The 20,741-nt window shown below is 42.7% G+C and overlaps 1 protein-coding gene across 1 annotated transcript in view; it reads left to right on the top strand.

Moving 5' to 3' along the window:
- Nucleotides 1–20,741, top strand: part of LOC107385024 (metabotropic glutamate receptor 4) — a 280,302-nt gene that overhangs the window by 219,752 nt on the left and 39,809 nt on the right. The window contains exon 8 of the mRNA XM_015958590.3: nucleotides 11,432–11,632. Within this exon, the coding sequence (XP_015814076.1) occupies nucleotides 11,432–11,632 (201 nt within the window). The remainder of the gene's footprint in view (nucleotides 1–11,431; nucleotides 11,633–20,741) is intronic.

Below are 20,741 nucleotides of genomic sequence, written 5' to 3'. Positions count from 1 at the left end.
ATGAATGAACAGTTTAATGAGTGGAAGCCATCAATATCCTTAGCAGTTCTTATGCAGGCAATCAGCTCTTGTCAGGCCGCAGCGGCCGCAGCGCATCAAAACTCCACTCCAGCGTCTTTAACCCAAAAGGATGACTGCACTCACCGGAGATGTCTTGAACGTTTTGCTTGTGCCTCAAACCTTTTAGATTGCTTTGGAGTCCCAACAAAGGATCGATGTATGCTGACGTCTCAATCCAACCTCCAGGTAAACAGCGCTGCGGGTGTGGCACCTGCCAAACTTTTCCTGATGAGCTCCAGATGATGCGACTTCCTCCAATTCTAGACAGGTCCAGGTTTTTACTTGTTGTAGTGACTATCAAGTCCCACTTTTAGTCACCCTCGGGTGCGGGTGGAGGCAATGACTCGCTTCAACAATATTGTCCAGGCAGAAAGCGGGTTTGGGTTTATTGTCCCATTTATTGAATACGTTGACAATCACAAGCTGGGTCCAGAATGGCTATTTCTTGTCCAGGTTTATGTAAATGATGAAAGTTGTAACGGCAAATTAGATGTGGCATATGAAACCAAATGAAGCGGTAAAAACCGTGTGACCTCCCGTCACCCACAAAACGCCAATGCACTGCCACCTCAACACCTTTATAGGCTCCGCAGTGCCACCAGTGGTCAAAGGAAATACAAACCATAGTGCAATAAACTGAAATGTACATAAAACATTATCAAAATAAACTTAGACCATAAAATAATCTAAACCAAAACAATATTGGCTCCTACAGTTATCATTTAAGTGTTTGAATGCAGTCAGGTATTGTTTACTAACTTAGAAGGTGATTTATTCTTGTTTTATTTTATTTTTTACTGCAGCTGGGTCAAAGGTCAAACCCATCATCAGCAGATTGAATTTCTGTAACAAAAGTAAACAGAAAAAAGAAGATAAGTCATTAATAAAGATGCATCACTTGGTACATTTTATAATCTTTCCTGAGGCATTTTGAAGAAAGCTCAATGTTGTTTTAGGTGTTCAGTTCTACAACACACATTTTATTCAATATAAAGTGATGAGCAACAGCACAGCTAACATTTTAGATTTCTGTTCATTAAAGGAAAAAGAAAAAGGCATGGAAAAGTGTAGCGGAGGCAAATGTGTGTTATTTATTTGATATTCTGTATAAATATACAATATTACCTTGCTTGATCTTTATTGTAAATATCAGATTCTAACGGATTCTGTAGTTTACTGGTAACCAGTGTTGAGCTCCTTGTTATGTTTAATCCCCATTGTTTATTTTTTTCTTAATACAAAGCGTAGCAAAGTTTTGACCTTCAATCGCTGACAGTTCCGGCATTACACAGTGGCATCTTCAGAGCCTCGCTGGTGTTGACGGCAACAATTCTGCTGTTTATTCGCAGGCAGAAGGGGATGATGCTGCCCTCTGCTGCCCACGCCTTCCCAGTCGGTCACCACATCCCATGAATGATCCAGCATGTAAACTCTTTCATCCCTTTTCATGGTCCATGGTCCACGTCTCCTTATTTTCATTGCTTCTTTTATCCATCTTCTGTACTATTGTTCTGTTGTTTTGATCCATGTGCTGTCCCATTCCATTATATCCCTTGTGCAGTGGTCAGTTACGGCTGACTTCTTTTTTGTGTTATCTTCTTGTTTGGCTGCTCTCGTGCAATAGCCGAAGCAATAATAATAAAATATTTGCAGAGCTTCATAAAATAGCTACATATTTTCACATCAAACTATTAGAAATAAATGTCACTTATTGTGACAAGCTAAAGTTGGGCAACATTGCAGCAGAATCAGATTAATTTAAAGTGTGTTGAACTGTCTTGGTGGGGAAATGACTGGATGGCCTGTGGCTCATCACAAGCTGAGTAAAAAGGTCAAAAGTCTTTAGCCCACACTCTCTGTCACATGTATTCTCGTGTGACTCCTCACTAGAGGACACCCACACTTTGCAACTGCTTTATTTAATCTAAAAGGATTTCTCTGAAATGCCAGCCTGGAAAATGTGTGCGAGAGAGCCAAAATGCCAATGAAGAGGGAGCTAAAGGGAAGAATGGTGGAGAAAAAGAGAGGAAATGGTCTGATAGAGAATACACAATATAAAGTTAGTGCGGGTGGCCTGCCAAGCCTGCAAGGGAAATGTCACTCTCACTCCCTCTCTGGCTCCCAGGATTCCCCACGGCAAAAGCGTGGCGGCCAAAACTGTGACAATCTCTGCCCAATCAGGGCCCTGTGGCTCTTAATTACTGAGCGGTAACCTCAAACAATAATTCATGCATTTCAAAAGCTCAAGAGATAATCGGCGACATTAGAGTCCCTTTGGTGTGAAGCGCCGGGCTGGAGATGTAGAAAGTGAGAGATAGCTGACAGAAGGAGACCTCCTCTGATTTGAGGGCCAGAGCGCTCTCAGATTGAAGTGGCTACTGAAAATAGCTTCAACCCTATGAAGACAAATGTGGAATAACAAATATCTGCTCTAGCACAATGGCATTAAATTATTTCATGTTGCAGTATAAATGTTTCATCCAGAGTGTCTGCATGGTGTTTACAAGTAACAAGATGTTCTAACAAGATCACAAGATTCTGTTTATATAAGAACAAAAAAAAAAGAACCTAAAATGTTACTTGTGAGTAGATTTTTTAAATATTTAACAAAATATTTTATATTCTATATGGTATTTCAGCAAATTAGTTTTTTGTAAAAGACAGCAAACACCCTAAATCTAACTATATTTAGATAGATAGATAGATAGATAGATAGATAGATAGATAGATAGATAGATAGATAGATAGATAGATAGATAGATAGATAGATAGATAGATAGATAGATGATAGATAGATAGATAGATAGATAGATAGATAGATAGATAGATAGATAGATAGATAGATAGACAGATAGACGGACGGATAATGAGGGAATTACACACACCTGGCCATGGAACAGCTGAGAAGCCAATTGTCTCATTACTTTAGGTCCCTTAACAAGTGGGAGGCACATATGCAAACTGTTGTAATTCCTACACCGTTCACCTGATTTGGATGTAAATACCCTCAAATAAAAGCGGACAGTCTGCAGTTAAAGCATGTCTTGTTTGTTTAATTTGATATCCATTGTGGTGGTGTATAGAGCCAAAAATGTTAGCTTTGTGTTGATGTCCCAATTTTTATGGACCTGACTGTATATTGGCGATGTCCCGATCACGTGATCGGATCGGGACGATTTTTTCATATTTTTCAGTGATTGGAGATCCACAATTATAACTGACGAGTCTTGTCGATCTTCCGAAATACACTATGAGCACGTTACCTTATTCTACTTGCGGGAAAAAAAACTCATGTAGGGGGCTTCTTTTCTTATGTGATAGTCTCACCCTGTTTACGGACTGTTTATAGATAGTTTTTGAAAAGAAGTCAGCCAAATGCATGACGAATCAAGCAGCAATTTACATTTTTTAAGATGTCTGTGGTACTTACCAAATTTCGCTCTCTCTCTTGTCGGCTCGCGTGAGTTTAAATCCTTCCAGGGAAAAGTCAGTCTGCTATGAACTTGTTAATCCACCTCTTTGTAAAAAAAAAACCATCATGCTCAGTAGTCCAGCAGTAGCCGGGTCAGCGCAGAGCTTGTCCATTTCCAATAATCACGAAGGGTAGATGGCTTATATCTCCGTTTTCTCTCCAGAGCGTAATTCTGGAGCAGAACCCACATTTTGTGGAGAAGTGAGCTGCAGTAGAGGTAGCATTAGCTGCGCCCACCTTAAGGGCATTAAAACACGCAAAGAATAAAAACAGAGTAACAAAGCGAGAGTAAGTTAGCATTTCCTTGCGAACGGAGTCGGCGTTATAAATTCCCCTGACACTCTGTTTACTCAAAAATAGAGGGCACAGACATATGTACGTAGATGCCCCGTGGACTAGCATTGCCTATTAGAGCTGCCGTAGTGGCCGGCCGCCATTTTAGATGGGTCTTCATTCGCCCCCAGTGCATTCATTTCTACTGAGAAAGGTGCTTACCCCACTATAAACACACATTATCAATCTTTTTCATAAAATCAGACACAAGGTATGGCTTGATCATTAAAATATAAATATTATTAAACAAAAAGTGTGAAGAGACACCTCCAATATGGCGACAACGCTGTTACGCTCTCCAGAGCCCAATGTGGCGTCTACATATTCATGTCTATGGTAGAGGGCAATATTGATAAAACTTTTCTTTATTATATTGTACCAAGTCAGTCTTTTGCATTTTACTTTTGTTCAAAACATTAAACTGAAGCTGACCTATAATCTCTTGAGATTTTGATTTCATGGGATTTACAACAATAATGGTAATGCTTATTAATAACATTAGTCTTAAATAGTTAACTTGAGTTACTTGCTAAAAATATATTTCAACTTTATTAATTTCATTAGTAAAGGCAAATTATCGGATCGGGACTCGAAATCGGATCGGATTTGAAATTTAAAGATCGGGATTGGGAGCCTAAAATGCTGATCGGGACATCCTTAATACATATATATATATATATATATATATATATATATATATATATATATATATATATATATATAATGTATGTATGTATGTAATGATGGGTGTTTCAACCACACCAGTCTCGCACTTTCAGATTTATCAGCTTGTAAAAGTTTGTAATTAGCATGACTACACACCAGGAATCACCACATAATCTCCTCTCCCCTAAAGCAGCTGCTACTTACCAATTCAATTCAATTCAATACTTTATTTCACTCAAAGTTTAAATATACAAACTTCAAATCAGAATATAAGCATTCGAGTGAAATAGGGAGAGGAAGAAGAAAAAATTGTATATGACCTACCCCCTTTAACTAAGACAAGATAAATAACAAAAAAGTACATTTTGGGACATCAACACAATGCACTTAGTGCCCCTGGTAGGGTCTCCCATGACAAATTGGTCTTAGGTGAAGGGTGAGACAAAGAACGGTTCGAAGGATCTTTCATGGCGGTTAAAACGAAGAGTCGGAGTACCCGGCCCGGAGGGTTACCGGGGTCCCACCCTGGAGCCAGGCCTGGGGTTGGGGCCCGTGAGCGAGCGCCTGGTGGCCGGGCTTTCGCCCATGGGGCCCGGCCGGGCCCTGCCCGAACCGGATACATGGGCTCGTCCAACTGTGGACCCACCACCCGCAGGAGGAACATGAAGGGTCCGGTGCAATGCGAATCGGGTGGCAGACCAAGGCGGGAGCCTTGGCGGTCCAATCCCCGGACAAGAAAACTAGTTTTTGGGACATGGAACGTCACCTCGCTGGCGGGGAAGGAGCCAGAGCTTGTGGCAGAGTTTGAGCGGTACCGGCTAGATATAGTCGGACTCACCTCGACACATTGCATTGGCTCTGGAACCCGAGACCTGGAGAGGGGTTGGACACTCTACTTTGCTGGAGTTGCTCTGGGTGAGAGGCGGAGGGCTGGGGTTGGCTTTTTGTTAGCCCCGAGACTCTCTGCCTGTGTGTTGGGGTTTACCCCGGGGGACAAGAGGGTAGCTTCCTTGCGCCTTCGGGTCGGGGAACGGGTCCTGACTGTTAATTGTGCTTATGGGCCAAATATCAGTTCAGAGTACCCACCCTTTTTGGAGTCCCTGGGACGAGTGCTAGATAGTGCTCCATCAGGGGACTCCATTGTCCTGCTGGGGGACTTCATTGCTCACGTGGGCAATGACAGCTTGACCTGGAGGGGTGTGATTGGGAGGAACGGCCCACCTAATCAGAACTCGAGCTGTGTTTTGTTATTGGACTTCTGTGCAAGCCGCAGTTTGGCCATAACGAACACCATGTTCGAACATAAGGATGCCCACCGGTACACTTGGTACCAGGGCAGCCTAGGTCACAGGTCGATGATAGATTTTGTAGTCGTATCATCTGACCTGCGGCCGTATGTTTTGGACACCCGAGTGAAGAGAGGGGCGGAGCTGTCAACTGATCACCACCTGGTGGTGAGTTGGATCAGATGGCAAGGGAACATGCCGCGTAGACCTGGCAGACCCAAACGCATAGTGAGGGTCTGCTGGGAACGCCTGGCAGAAGAACCTGTCAAGACGGTCTTCAACTCCCACCTCCGGCAGAGCTTTGACCACGTCCCGAGAGCAGTGGGGGACATTGAGTCCGAGTGGGCCTTGTTCCACTCTGCGATTGTCGAGGCGGCTGTTGCTAGCTGTGGTCGTAAGGTGGCCGGTGCCAGTCGTGGTGGCAACCCCCGTACCCGCTGGTGGACACCAGAGGTTCGGGGAGCCGTCAGGCTGAAGAAGGAGGCCTACAGGGCGTGGCAGGTCTGTGGGTCTCCGGAGGCAGCAGACAGGTACCAGATAGCCAAGCGGGGTGCAGCAGTGGCAGTTGCCGAGGCAAAATCTCGGGCGTGGGAGGAGTTTGGTGAGGCCATGGAGAAAGACTATCGATCGGCTCCAAAGAGGTTCTGGCAAACTGTCCGGCGCCTCAGGAGAGGAAGGCAGCAACTCGCTCACACTGTTTACAGTGGGGATGGGGAGCTGCTGACGTCAACGGAGGCTATAGTCGGACGGTGGAAGGAATACTTTGAGGAGCTCCTCAATCCCACCAATGCGCATTCCGAGGAGGAACCAGAGCTGGGAGGCCTGGGGATGGACTGTCCGATCTCGGGGGCAGAAGTTGCTGAGGTAGTCAAACAACTACACAGCGGCGGAGCCCCGGGGGCGGATGAGGTTCGTCCTGGGTATCTCAAGGCTATGGATGTTGTAGGGCTGTCATGGTTGACACGTCTCTACAACATTGCGTGGTCATCGGGGGCAGTTCCTAGGGAGTGGCAGACCGGGGTGGTGGTCCCCATCTTTAAGAAGGGTGACCTGAGGGTGTGTTCCAACTATAGGGGGATCACACTCCTCAGCCTCCCTGGAAAGGTCTACGCCAAGGTACTGGAGAGGAGGGTCCGATCGATAGTTGAATCTCAGATAGAGGAGGAGCAATGTGGTTTTCGTCCTGGCCGTGGAACTGTGGACCAGCTCTATACCCTTGCAAGGGTGATGGAGGGGGCATGGGAGTTTGCCCAACCAATCCACATGTGCTTTGTGGATTTGGAGAAGGCTTATGACCGTGTCCCCAGGGGCACCCTGTGGAGGACGCTCCAGGAGTATGGGGTGGGTGGCTTTCTGTTAAGGGCCATTCAGTCCCTTTACCGGAGGAGCGTGAGTTTGGTCCGCATAGCCGGTAGTAAGTCGGACCTGTTCCCAGTGAGGGTTGGACTCCGCCAGGGCTGCCCTTTGTCACCGGTTCTGTTCATCACTTTTATGGACAGAATTTCTAGACGCAGCCGTGGTGTGGAGTGTGTCGAGTTTGGTGGCAGGAGAATCTCGTCTCTGCTTTTTGCGGATGATGTGGTCCTCCTAGCTTCATCCAGCTCTGACCTTCAGCTCTTGCTGGGTAGGTTCGCGGCCGAATGTGAAGCAGCTGGGATGAGGATCAGCACCTCCAAATCTGAGACCATGGTTCTCGACCGGAAAAGGGTGGCTTGCCACCTACGGGTCGGGGGAGAGGTCCTACCTCAAGTGGAGGAGTTTAAGTATCTCGGGGTCTTGTTCACGAGTGAGGGTAGGAGGGATCGGGAGATCGACAGGCGGATTGGTTCGGCGTCTGCAGTGATGCGGACGCTGAGCCGATCTGTCGTGGGGAAGAGGGAGCTGAGCCAGAAAGCCAGGCTCTCGATTTACCGGTCGATCTACGTCCCAATCCTCACCTATGGTCATGAGCTTTGGGTAATGACCGAAAGAATGAGATCGCGGATACAAGCGGCCGAAATGAGTTTCCTCCGTAGGGTGGCCGGGCTCAGCCTTAGAGATAGGGTGAGGAGCTCGGACATTCGGGAGGGACTCGGAGTAGAACCGCTGCTCCTCCGGATCGAAAGGAGCCAGTTGAGGTGGTTTGGGCATCTGGTCAGGATGCCTCCTGGACGCCTCCCCGGGGAGGTGTTTCGGGCATGTCCTGCCGGCAGAAGGCCCCCGGGTCGACCCAGGACACGTTGGAGAGGTTACATCTCCAATCTGGTCCGGGAACGCCTTGGGGTCCTGCCGGAGGAGCTGGTGGACAAGGCCGGGGAGAGGACGGCCTGGAGCTCCCTAATTGGGATGCTGCCCCCGCGACCCGGACCCGGATAAGCGGAGGAAGACGAAGACGAAGTACAAAATAGCCTTATACACAAAAAATAAACCACTCTCTTACTTCCACAAATAATATCACTACTAAAACATTAATCCTCCATCCTCAACTTACCAAATCATACGTTTTTAGCATTTTATCTTTATACGTTTTTTTGAATTGATCAGTAGTTGTACATTTTTTTAATTCATCATCCAGGTTATTCCATAATTTCACACCATATATTGAAATACACATTTGTTTTAATGTAGTACGGACAAATATCCTTTTAAACTCTGGTTTCTTTCTGCTCTTATCATTTTTTGGGATTAAAACAAAGAACCTTTGTAGATTAGTTGGCAGCAAATTATTTCTAGCCTTAAACATAATTAGTAAAATTTTCAAGTTAACTAAGTCTTTGAATTTCATAATTTTAGATAGAACAAAATATTTGTTAGTATGTTCTCTTGGATTTGCTTTATATAGAATTCGCAAAACTTTCTTCTGTAACAGAAACAAAGGATTAGTGTTTGTTTTATACGTATTGCCCCAAACCTCAATACAATAAGTTAAGTATGGTAAGATAAATGAATAATATAATGTCTGAAGTGTTGAAATTTCTAGAAAACCTTTGACTTTGTTTAAAATTCCAATACTTTTGGATATTTTTTGTTTTATATATTTTATATGGGATTTCCAAGTAAGTTTATGGTCCAAGAGAACCCCTAAGAATCTGACTTCATTTACTCTATCAATTAAAAAACCATCAATAGACAACGTAACTAAATCATTAGTTTTTCTGTTACCAAAAACCATGAATTTTGTTTTATTCCAATTGAGAAATAATTTATTGTCATTAAACCACTTCTTAAGTTTAGACATTTCACAAACCATATTTTGAATAATAATTTCTAAATCATTTCCAGAACAAAATATATGACCAGATTTATGATGGTTCTTTCCTCCTGTTGGAAGTTTGTTGAACTTACAGCCCTTTTCCCTCAGTTTTCTCCGTGTCTGGTTCGATGACGTCACATTCGTGAAGCACATTTGTAGTCCTGGACTCATTTTCACACAAAACCTAGAATAGTGTTTCCCCCGTTTGAAAATATGCATTTTCTTTGTATCAAAATGCTAATTTGAAATTCACAGACATCATATGTGAAATCCACGGCACAAAACAAGCGGAATTAGAAAATAGCGTTTTTATTCCCGTTGGCTTGCATTCATTTTTTTCGTTCTTCTGGGGACCCATGATGTAGAAGTCAATGGGCGTGACTTAGGCTCCCTATACAGAAACATCTGTGCAAAGTATGGACTGGAAGCCCCAAAGTCAAAGTGGGTAGCACACCCTAAGGTGGTGGAGAATGAGAGAGCCGCACACGCCTCCTATGTGACTTCCAGATCCAGACCAACAAAATGGTGATGGTGAACCAACCGGCCGTCATGGTGATGGACGAGCAACAGAGGACAGCTGTTGTGGTTGTCGTGGCAACACCAAGCGATGGCAAAATCAGGAAAAAGGAACATGAAGAACTAAAGAAGAACTTGAGAAAAAAACACTGTTTTTGAAGAGTCGTAGAACATTGTGCTGTATAACCACGTAAACACCAAAACTACCAAAACAAAGAGTAGACTCACATCTTACATCAGGAAGAATCAGCGTGTTTCTAGTGTTATCCGTTCTTTCACAATATGTTGTCGAAGTGTAATCAGCAGAAGCTTTTCGAGTTGGCGCTTTGCGTTTTTCACAGCGGCGTCCCAAAATGATCTCCTAATTCATGGATTTTCTGCTTCCTGATCACATGACGTGTGACACATGGGTGAAGATCAGCTTTAGAGACCCGTGATGTTTACTCTCAAGGTGCGGGGACTCGTTCCCACGCCCACCCCTTTAAAAGTGCAATTGTCGACTTTAGGCTATGGCAGTTAATGTGTTAAAATACATGGTACTGCTGATTTTTTTTGGTGCATTTTGCAACAAAGACACAAAACAGACCTATATGGTCACATGCTTTTTTCCCCACCAGTGCAGTCATCACTGTAGGAAGTATCAGCAGTACACCCCCTCCTCTGTGTGTTTTACCTTGCAAAGCCTAATTAAATTCCATTTGCAGTTTTATAAATATATGCTGCTCTATCATTAGCTCATCCTTGGTAATTAGTCCATTGTTCATCTAAATTGAATACACCTGTTTTTTTATTTATTTTTTGCTGTAATCTTTTGTGCTCTAGCAGCTGAGGTATAGAGTGAATGCTTTATCATTTGAAGACAGTGGAGACGGAATAAGTCAGGATTGGCATGTTGTATCTTTTTCTCAACACCTCAGAGAAATTAACAATCACTGAAATCCTATGGAACAACTTGGACCTCATATTGTCGGGGATTATCTGTCCTGAGAACGCCCGTTTCCATTTTGTCCTTTTCTTGAGTCTTAACTGTATTGACAACAGCTTAAGCAGCTCCGGATTCGATCAAATTTAAACGTACGTGAGTTTATTTAAGCCGCTAATGGGAAATGGCACATAGCATAAAATTAATAGGTAATGGCATCTGAATGTCAGCCTGAGATTGGAGTCCATCTCTCCCTGCTGGAGATGCAAGAAAGAGTTTTTGTTTTTAAACTGATGAGATTTCCCAGAGGAGAGAAACTTTGCCCTCCACATATTGAAATTGATTTGCTCCTCTGCGGCGATTCAGATGTTTACCTTCTAGCTAATTGCAAAAGGCAAGCTCTATTTAACGGTGAAAGAAAAGGACTCACAGAGGAGCAATGCATTTTCTCCTGTCCCTTTCTGGACCAATGCCCAAAGCTTCATTTAAAAGGGTCGGCTCACTCTGGAGTAGTTCGTACAGATCTGACTAAAGTGTTGACAGGAAACAAGGGTTTCGCAAAATCCTGGCATACTGAAGCAGTGCCTTTAAGCTATGCAACAAACGAGCCCTAAGACCTCTGCGATATTACTGAATACCTGATTTTCAGTCAGGGATAAACTTAAGAGTACATAATTCTTCATGAAGACTACAATAAATGTTTTTGATTTGATAGTTTCTTCGTTTCTGTGATTATCTGTAACCCACTTGTGAAATCATTTTCATTCCTCTCACGACTGCTTATCTACATGGATATCAACGCCATACTCAAACTGACTTGACATTCTGAACAATAAGCCAAATGAATGACCACGCTAGATGCACTTTACATTATTTAGTGAAACACACGCTGTAAATCTATCCAGGCGACGAGTCTCATTTGCTAATGTCTTTGTGTCTTCCAGATCAGGAGCGAATAGGAAAGGACTCACATTATGAGCAGGAGGGAAAGGTGCAGTTTGTCATTGATGCAGTCTATGCAATGGCTCACGCTTTGCACAACATGCACCAAGAACTCTGCCCCGGGAGAGTGGGCCTCTGCGACAAAATGGACTCCATTAATGGCACCTATCTGCTTAAGCACATTCGCCGGCTGAATTTTGCAGGTCAGTTCCGTCTTCTAACCCTGAGCTCACACGCAGATGACAACAAGCATACCATCTTCAACGTTCACTGTGTTAACAGGGCAACATTTACTTATTATAAATTACAACAGCTAGAGATTATTATATATGGTGATAATCCTGAATATAAAAAAAATGTTTTATTAATCTTAACGTGATGATGTTGAAGATTTTTCTGGAAACTATGAATGTCCTAAAAAAATTTCATGGCATTCTCTTGTAAAGGGCCGTCATACTGGAGGACATATCTGATAATTGGGATTAAGATTTGTCTTCTGGAAATAATGTAATGTTTAATTTCATGCCAATGAAGAAAAATGGTTTACATTCAACCATCTGAGCCTGTGAAGAGTCTTGTGAAATATAAATTATTATGTGACTGAAAGGTAAAAAAAAAATCCACAACGTAAAAAAAAACATTTTGTTCACAGATACACTGTTTGTACTGGTTATTTTTTAAATATGATCAATGACTTGAGTTTAACATGCTGTTTAAACATGAAAATAGTCTTCAACCCCTGTTTCCTGTGTTAGCCGCAGCTAGAAAATAGCTGGGGAAACGCTTTAATTAGAAAAGCCAATGACAGATGCACATCATATTGTCAAATTAGCATTCATGGATTAACGTAACCTGGCTTGTGACAAGGAAAGCTGCTGTTGTTTTACTGTCCAGAGGAAAACGGAGCATGTCTAGAAGCTAACCATTAGCGTTGGCAACTCTACAACATGGCAGAACTCCTTCAGGCTTGTGTTATTTGTGGAGATAAAACATCAACACTGCAAAGCTAGCGGAGTCAGTGGAAGAGTTGCACTACTGTTAGCCAGAGGCGAGATGTTTGCATATCATGGATATAAAGCTAAAATGGCAAATTTGACAAACAAACTAGCATAAAAACATTGTCATGCCTCTTAACGACGTTTTAACTTAATATAGCTAAGGCTCACTTCTACTACCTGAAATAAGAACGTCAGAGCTTTTTCCCACAGAGATTGACTCACAAGAAATTGTAAGTAACGTCACGAGCCCAGGCCTTCACCCCACAGTTTCTGGCTGGAAGCAAAAAAAAAAACAGCGTTTATTTTTTAAGTCTGCAGCTGCATTGATCGATGTGCGGTCCCGAAACAGGGCAGGCATGCGGCGTCTCAGCTGGTAGGCTAACTTTTCCCTGCACGACACCTGTAGCTGCCGTGGGCAGCTCCGGTGCTGCAGGAAACAATCTGACGTTTTGTAGTTTGTTGGCAATTTTTCTTTGTTTCTCTGTCGGCTGGTTTTGCGTTTTTGTCTGACTTTGCTGTGAACTGGGAATGTTGGTGCCAAGCTGGAAATTAATGGAGACCGGTGATATGCGTTGTTGACACCCTAAGGGAACAGCCGAAAGTGAAAGTAGTCTGTTTTGAAAGCAGTGAATCATGCAGCTGTGTCCTTCCCAGCATGCTGAATGCCCAGTGTTGCACACTACAAGTGGCTATAGCTCTGCCTTTGCTATCAGGTTTAAAATACCACCAAGCTGCAAACATTTTAGTTCTCCAGAGGAGACCAGGCCCCCACAATGCGGCTCAAAATTTGAGGCCAACCCGGAAGTACCAAAATTGCAGTTCCACCCTCATCCGCTGGGGGCTGGTGTCAGAAGCGAGCAAATCCTCATTGACTCCCATGTTAAAAATACTAATTTCACATCAGAAATAAACATGTTTACAGCCTGGTACCAAAACATGTTTTTGGTTTAAATTATCTAGTTTACACTCATGGCAACTCTGAGGGGGGTGAATTTTTTTTCTCACTCTTCTGTTTAAGTGTACTAAAAGCCTAAAATTCTGTATAATTAATGAGCATCAGACCCACGTGACCACAGCTCTGTGGAAAGGCCTCAGTAGAGCCTCGGTCTGGCCTGGAAACTGTTCCGGGATTTTGAGTCTCTGTGTTTGTGTACTCTTTTTTGGATATTTTTTGTGCAATTGTTGGACCAAATGACTTACTGTGGCAATAATTGCATGAATAGAACATTCAAGGAGTCTCCACTTAATTTTTCGGTAAGTAAAATTATATTTATGTATTTTAGGTCACTGCCGAGTTGAGCTTAGATTTTAACATGTACTGTTTAACCATGAAATTTAAATGTAAAGGGTAAAACCCAGAGCATTTAACATAATGCTGCACTTTAGAAAATGGGTTGAAATATAACATGTTGGTGGAGCTGGGTTCCGACTATTGGCGTAGAGCTCTCGCGAGACCGATGTTTTCCACCCGTTTCTCCCCTCCCCACAGCTCGGCGCATCTCTGTCTGATCGCGGCTTCTGCCTGCTGCGCGGGCTGCTACGCGGGCTGCTGCGTGGGTTGCTGCGCAGGCTGCCGGCCGGCTTTTGGTTCTCCCCTTCCTGCAGCTTGGCGCATCTCTGTCTGATTGCAGCTTCTGTCTGCTGCGTGGGCTGCTACGCGGGCTGCTGTGCGGGCTGCCAACCGGCTTGTGGTTCTCCCCTCCCCGCAGCTCGGCGCATCTCTGTCTGATCGCGGTTTCTGTCTGCTGCGCGGGCTGCTGGCTTTCAGCAGCTTTCGGGAGACCTCTGTGTTCCACCCGGGTTTACCCACGGTCAGCCCAGTGTATCTCTGACTCAGAAGCTCTGGTGTTGTGCACAGTTAACTCCGGTTGTGGCTAGGTTGCTACCTCCGTTAGCTTAATTAGCTCCCACCTCCACGTTAGCTTTGGGTTAGCTTCAGGTTAGCTTGTAGTTCGAACGGGTGTCGTCAGTTGATCCCAGCCTTACAGCCCCACCCTCAGCTCCACCTCTCTTCCCATTTATGGAATTGTCTGGGCTTGACGGAACCTGTGACATGGTCAAATTGGCGGTGGTGGCCACCTCCCATTTAGCCTCAAAAATGTGTTATTGGAGCCTATGGAAATGAATTGTCCAGTATATGTGTCGATGGAGGAGACAGGTTAGCTCTGCATTAGCCTGCTTGCTAACAGCTGCAGTTTCTTCTCTGAATCCCTTCCTGCCGTAAATTGTGTGACGTTACTGTGTTGTTTTTGTACAAGAAACAAAGAATATTGGTGTAGAGGAACTTGTTGAAATTAAAACTAGACCATTGTTATTCCATTTGAAAATCTCTATCCCAGGATGAATTTAAAAGGTCATGTTTGTTGTGTGAAAAGGTTCAAACTGATTTTTTTCTTTGGATCCTGATCCTTTTAAAATCACATGACTGAACCTGATTTCCTATCATAATTTGTAAGTGCAATAAATTACTTTCAGAATGTTTAATATACCAGCCTGTTGACACGCCCTACTATAGCAACTTGAGGCTTGTTTAAACATGAATACTACTTCTGGTGGTTACATTAATTTATAATAATTGCCTTGACGTTGAAAGTATTCTGACACATCATACCTCTTTAATAACCTTTTCTTTTCCAACACAATATTGCCATACATCCCAGCTCCCTAATGAGCTCTCTACCGACTTAATTTTCTGCATTGTTTGACCCATTTTTTCATCCCTTCAGTCAGCACTACGTTATACCCACTTATAAGTCAAGTTCATTTTCATGACCAGCATTTTAATAATTGACTGCTTTCACACAAAGAGCTGTGATCCAGCATAGCATTAAACAGACACAGCCTTTTAGAAGGAAATGCAACACAAAACAATTAAAATTCTTTACAGAGACTTGTGCTGTTCATACAGATAAATTATTCATTTGAACTCCTGCTCTTCAAGCTAATTTGTCATTCTAATATCTACTTATTACAGGATGTCAATTCAATGTTTAATTCACATAGGAGAGGTAAAATGAATTATTTTTTCTGAATGCAGTTTTTCTGTTACTGCAGATCAGGAACATTTTTATTATGTTAATAAATGTTCTTATGGATTAACGGCACTCCTTTTCCCCATTTGGTAACTCATGCAACCTGTATGCTGCAGAGTAGCTCAAAATAGTCACAACCAGTTATTGTTTTTATCAACTAGACACATTTCCCCCATGATATTAAATGTGCTTCACTTATTTTTCAAGTGTATTTTTCTATTCTTTTGAGGGGCCAACTTGACTTACAGTCCTTGAAATCAATATCCCAGTTGGATTCATTTAGATTCAGAATGAGAAATTGGGTCATTGCAGAGATTCTTACAGGAATGAGCCTCATAAAAAAATGCTTAAAAGATTCTGAAATGTGTTTCCATGAAACCGTTTTCATCGTGTGGTTCCTTTTTTAATAATGATCTTTGATTATAATCGGTCATTGAATTTTTTATGCAGGCTGAGCAGGAAAATAGTCTCCGACACCTATCTCCTGCGTTAGCTTCTGATAGAAAATAGACAATGAAACTCTAGGGTTAGAAAATCCTGACGGATCTATGTCACACTGTCACTCAACATTCATGGACTCACCCATCTCGGCTCATGACAGAGAAGGCTGTTGTTGGTTTAGCGACCAGGAAACATCAGAGAACACCTCAGCTACTAGAAACTAACTGTTAGCATTAGCAACTCCACCATACAGCAGAACTTTTTCAGGCTTGTGTTATTTGTGGAGATAAAACATCAGTGCTGCAGAGCAAACAGAGTCATTCAGAGGAGACATTTTCAAATATCAGGAAATAAGACTCCAAATCCTGTTGTGTGAAGCTCTGCTCTGATGTGGCTTACTTCTACCTCCTGAAACAGGTGCACCAAAGCTTTTTTCTCCACTGAACTTACAAGGTGTTTATTCCTACTAACGACCACTGCAAATGTGTTGAATAAATGAGTGAACCACACTTTTGAACATTTATAGGGCTTTGGACCTGGTGCAACAGGGTGTAGCCAGGATATTGTGTTGAGGCGCCATCTTGGCAGGCCAAAATAAGTGCCGAATATGGAGGATTGTTTATGTCAAAAAATGTCAAATCTCCAGCTAATAGAATATTTAGAAGATGCCAGCGAGAAATATTAATCAGAATTTGTTATAAAACAAGTACAAATATTACACACAGGGGCTTTAAAGAATTTTTGGTAACACTTCATTTTACAGTCCCCTAATTACTAAGTACTTGCATGGTAATTACATAGTAAGTAAAAAAATAATATTGTGTAATTAAAGTGTATAATTGTAATAAAGTGTAATTATTATGTAAAGCAGTATATACTGGGAATGATTAAGAAAGATAAAAACTAGAATTGAACCTGAGTTACATGGTAATTACTGTTTAAGAACTCAGAAATAATATTACACTGTAACTTACTATGTAATTACCATGTAAGAACATAGTAATTAGGGGACTGTAAAAGGAGGCGTTACTGATTTTTTTTCCATCTAAAACAGTAAATGTTTTATTGAAGTCATCCCAGAAATAAATAATTACCTGCATTTCATGAATGTAATTTCAGGTGTTACCACCAACGTTGGATTAACTGGTGGAAAGCTGCTGATGAGAAGCTAGCTACTTGTTAAAATCAGAGAAGAGAACATTGTCCTTCAGCAACAGCTATTAAGACACCCTGAACGTCCCCTCTACACCAGCTGGGCTGCTCAGAATCCGACTGCATGGAGCAGAAAAACAAGCGATGCACTGCTGTTCATAACGGGCCTCACGTTTGGTTCAGCAGTTCACACGCTCTGCTGTAAAACAGCTCCTTTGTTCTACTCGTTAACCCAGACACACATGAAAAGAGTCGGTGTGCAGAATAGTGATGTTCATATGAATTTTTATCTAAAATGCTTGACTGAGCCTGCAGATTCAGACACTCTGGTTCACGTTGCAGCCGTCATCTTTTCTGAGTTATTCAGAGATGCTCAGCGTTTTAACCACGAAACATAAAAAATAATTAAAACCTGTTTACAGTTAACATTGAATAATTTAACTGTTTATTAAAATTTTATGTTGGAAGAAATATAGAAAATGTGGCAAACATCCAGAATGAAGCTCATCATTTTGTTTTTGACACCATGGGAATGAAATGGGACTGCTGTGATGTCAGCAGGGTGTTTGTCTGCAGCCAGGGACATGACACCCCTGTACAGTAAGCACTTTTGGGCTGATTTTTGTACTTACCAGGCAGGCAGGCAGACAGTCTGCACACACTCTACCACAAGGGTTGCCTTGAGGTTACACTACACTTCATCTAATTGCATCAGCTCACAGCTGTATATTGATCCTACCCAGATACATAACACAGCTTGACTGCTGAGAGTGGATTTGCTACGTGTCACAGCAGATATTTATCTTTGTATGGTGATAATTGTATGTTACACATCAGGAAACAAAACGCAGTTGTCCCATTTTCTCACAAATAAGAAATCGACTGAAACATTTGCAGAAGTGGGTCATTTTTCTCTCACTCTAGTGAGAAATCATTCTTAAAGTCAAACCAAAAGGAAACTATAACAGATTTTTTTTAGCTGAGATTTGCAAAAAGAGATCAATTCTGCAGGGCTACACATCTTTCATTTTCACATATTACAGCTCATTCTGTTACAATGGCAGATTTTTGAACATTTATTGTTTAATTTCAGTCATGGTTTTCCTGTTTTGGAATCAAACCCTCCTAGTTCTCATTGTTGGGTCCTTCAGCAGCATCTTGAGCTGTAGCCACCAGAGCAGAAGAATGATACACCTTCAGACTGTCTGGCCCTGTGTTTTTTAGACTTATCTTCTTCTTGTCCCTCCCTCTGGACTAGATGTCTTCAGACTGTATCGGGCCACAATAAAATGAAGCTTCCTGTCAGTGTTTCATGTCTGTGGCAATCGCATCAGAAGGGAGGTGTTTTTGTTTCACAAGAGACCAAAAGGCTGTGTCCTGTCTGTCATTCTCACCGTGGACAACACTTAAAGTGTTTAAAATAAAATAATACTTTTGAGGGTCTTTATTCATACTTTCGTCACGATTTTCTTATTTATTAAATCTTGTGGCTTTCTTAAAGCGGAGGTCAATGAGAAATGTGTCATTCTGGTTCTTTTCATGATATGATTGGTCATTCTGAGTTACATGCATGTAGGCTTCTACCTTTATTTCTGGCATTAGACGCTAGAAAGAAATGGATGTTCGAGTCAGAAGCAGCCACACAGATCTACATCACACTATAAATCAGCATACATAGACTCACTCACCTTGGCTTGCAACGAGGAAGGCTGTTGTTGGTTTAGCGTCCAGAAGAGAGCAAATTGTGTACTGGTTAGTAGAAGTTAATCATTAGCATTAGAAACTACACCACATGGCAGAACTCCTTGGTTTGTGTTATTTGTGGAGATAACACTTCAACGTTGCAGAGCAAACAGTCATTGGATGAGCTGCATTGCTATTAGCCAGTCAGAGGTGAGATTTTTGCATATCATGAATATTAATCCTTTATAGGGCAAACGTTTATATTTAGATACTTCAACTTACATCATAAATGATGTTGGTGTGCCTTTTTACAAACCCTCAGAATTGCGGGTTTTCACCCAAACAATCATCAGAGATCAAGCTAGTCATGGTTTGTGCCATGGCGCCATTCTATCAATCAGTGCGGGGCTATTACTGTTAAAACTGGTGTGTCCACAGAGCACGAAAACTACTCGGTCTCCTCTGGTGTTTACGGTCAGATCTCTAAAACTAACAATGTTAGGTTTATGAAACTCTCACGTCACAAGGTTGACTAGTTGTGCTAAATAAGGATAAATCTGTTGTAAATGTTAAACTCAATAAAGTTGGTGAAATTATCGCATGAAAATCAAATCTGCCATATTTATGTTTATGTTTATGTACTTAGCAGACGCTTTTGTCAAAAGCAATTTACAAGTTATAATCGGCATATTGCCCTTGACGCTAACAACAACAACAAACAATTTCCAGTCAGTCGTAGGTGCCAGTGAGGCAGCCTGATGAATCATGGAGAAGAGAGAACAAGGAGTGGAGAGTAGAGAGGGGGACTGGTGCAGGGAGGGTGCTAGTTGCGAAGATGCTCTCTGAAGAGCAGGGTCTTTGGGAGTTTCTTGAAAGTCGAAAAGGAAGCCCCTGTTCTGGTAGTGCTTGGTAGGTCATTCCACATTTGTGGAACGATGCATGAGAAGAGTCTGGATTGTCCTGAGCGTGGTGTAGGCACTGCTAGCCGACAATCCTGTGATGACCGGAGCGGCCGGGCCGAGACGTAAGCCTTTGCAAGAGGATTCAGGTAGATGGGAGCCGTACCATCTCAGACTTTGTATGCTAGTGTTAGCAGTTTGAATTTGATGCGTGCAGCTAGCGGTAGCCTGTGGAGCTCAATGAACAGAGGGGAGACGTGTGCTCTTTTTGGCTGATTGAAGACCAGACGCGCCGCTGCATTCTGGACCATTTGAAAAGGTCTCACAGTACAGGCTGGAAGACCAGTTAGAAGGGCATTGCAGTAATCGAGGCGGGAGATAACAGTAGATTGCACCAGGAGCTGGGTGGCATGTTGTGTTAGGTGTGGTCTGATCTTTCATATGTTATACAGCGCAAAGCGGCACGAACCAGCAACAGAGGCAACATGATCTTTAAAGGTCAGGTGTTCATCAATCACAACACCCAGATTTCGAACTGCCTTTGAAGGAGCCGGAGATAGGAAGTCATTTTGGATTGAGACATTGTGCTGTATGGGTGGTTTTGCTGGGATGAGAAGTAGTTCAGATTTAGAGAGGTTGAGTTGGAGATGATGGGATTTCATCCATTTTGATATGTCAGAGAGACAGTTTAATATTTGTGCAGAGACAGTGTGGTCGTCCGGTGGAAATGACAGATAGAGCTGGGTGTCGTCTGCATAGCAGTGGTAGGAGAAGCCATGTGACCAACTGATCTCACCCAGTGAGGTGGTGTATATGGCAAAGAGGAGAGGTCCTAGTACAGAGCCCTGGGGAACTCCTGTGGCAAGATGGTGCACGGTAGAGGATTGTCCAAGCCATGATACACTGAATGATCGTCCTGTGAGGTACGATTCAAACCAGGCGTGTGCTTTATCTGTGATGCCCATGCTAGAGAGTGTGGACAAAAGGAAACTATGGTTGACAGTGTCAAATACAGCCGATAAGTCGAGCAGGTTAAGCACTGAGGATTTGCCTGTCGCTCTAGCTTCTTTTAAGGATTTCGTCATATTTGAACATATACCCTAAACA

The sequence above is a fragment of the Nothobranchius furzeri genome, chromosome 3 (assembly GCF_043380555.1).
Source record: "Nothobranchius furzeri strain GRZ-AD chromosome 3, NfurGRZ-RIMD1, whole genome shotgun sequence".
Classification (NCBI taxonomy): Eukaryota; Metazoa; Chordata; class Actinopteri; order Cyprinodontiformes; family Nothobranchiidae; genus Nothobranchius; species Nothobranchius furzeri.
Note: the sequence above shows the minus strand (reverse complement) of the source record. Positions and strands in the feature narration are given on the sequence as shown.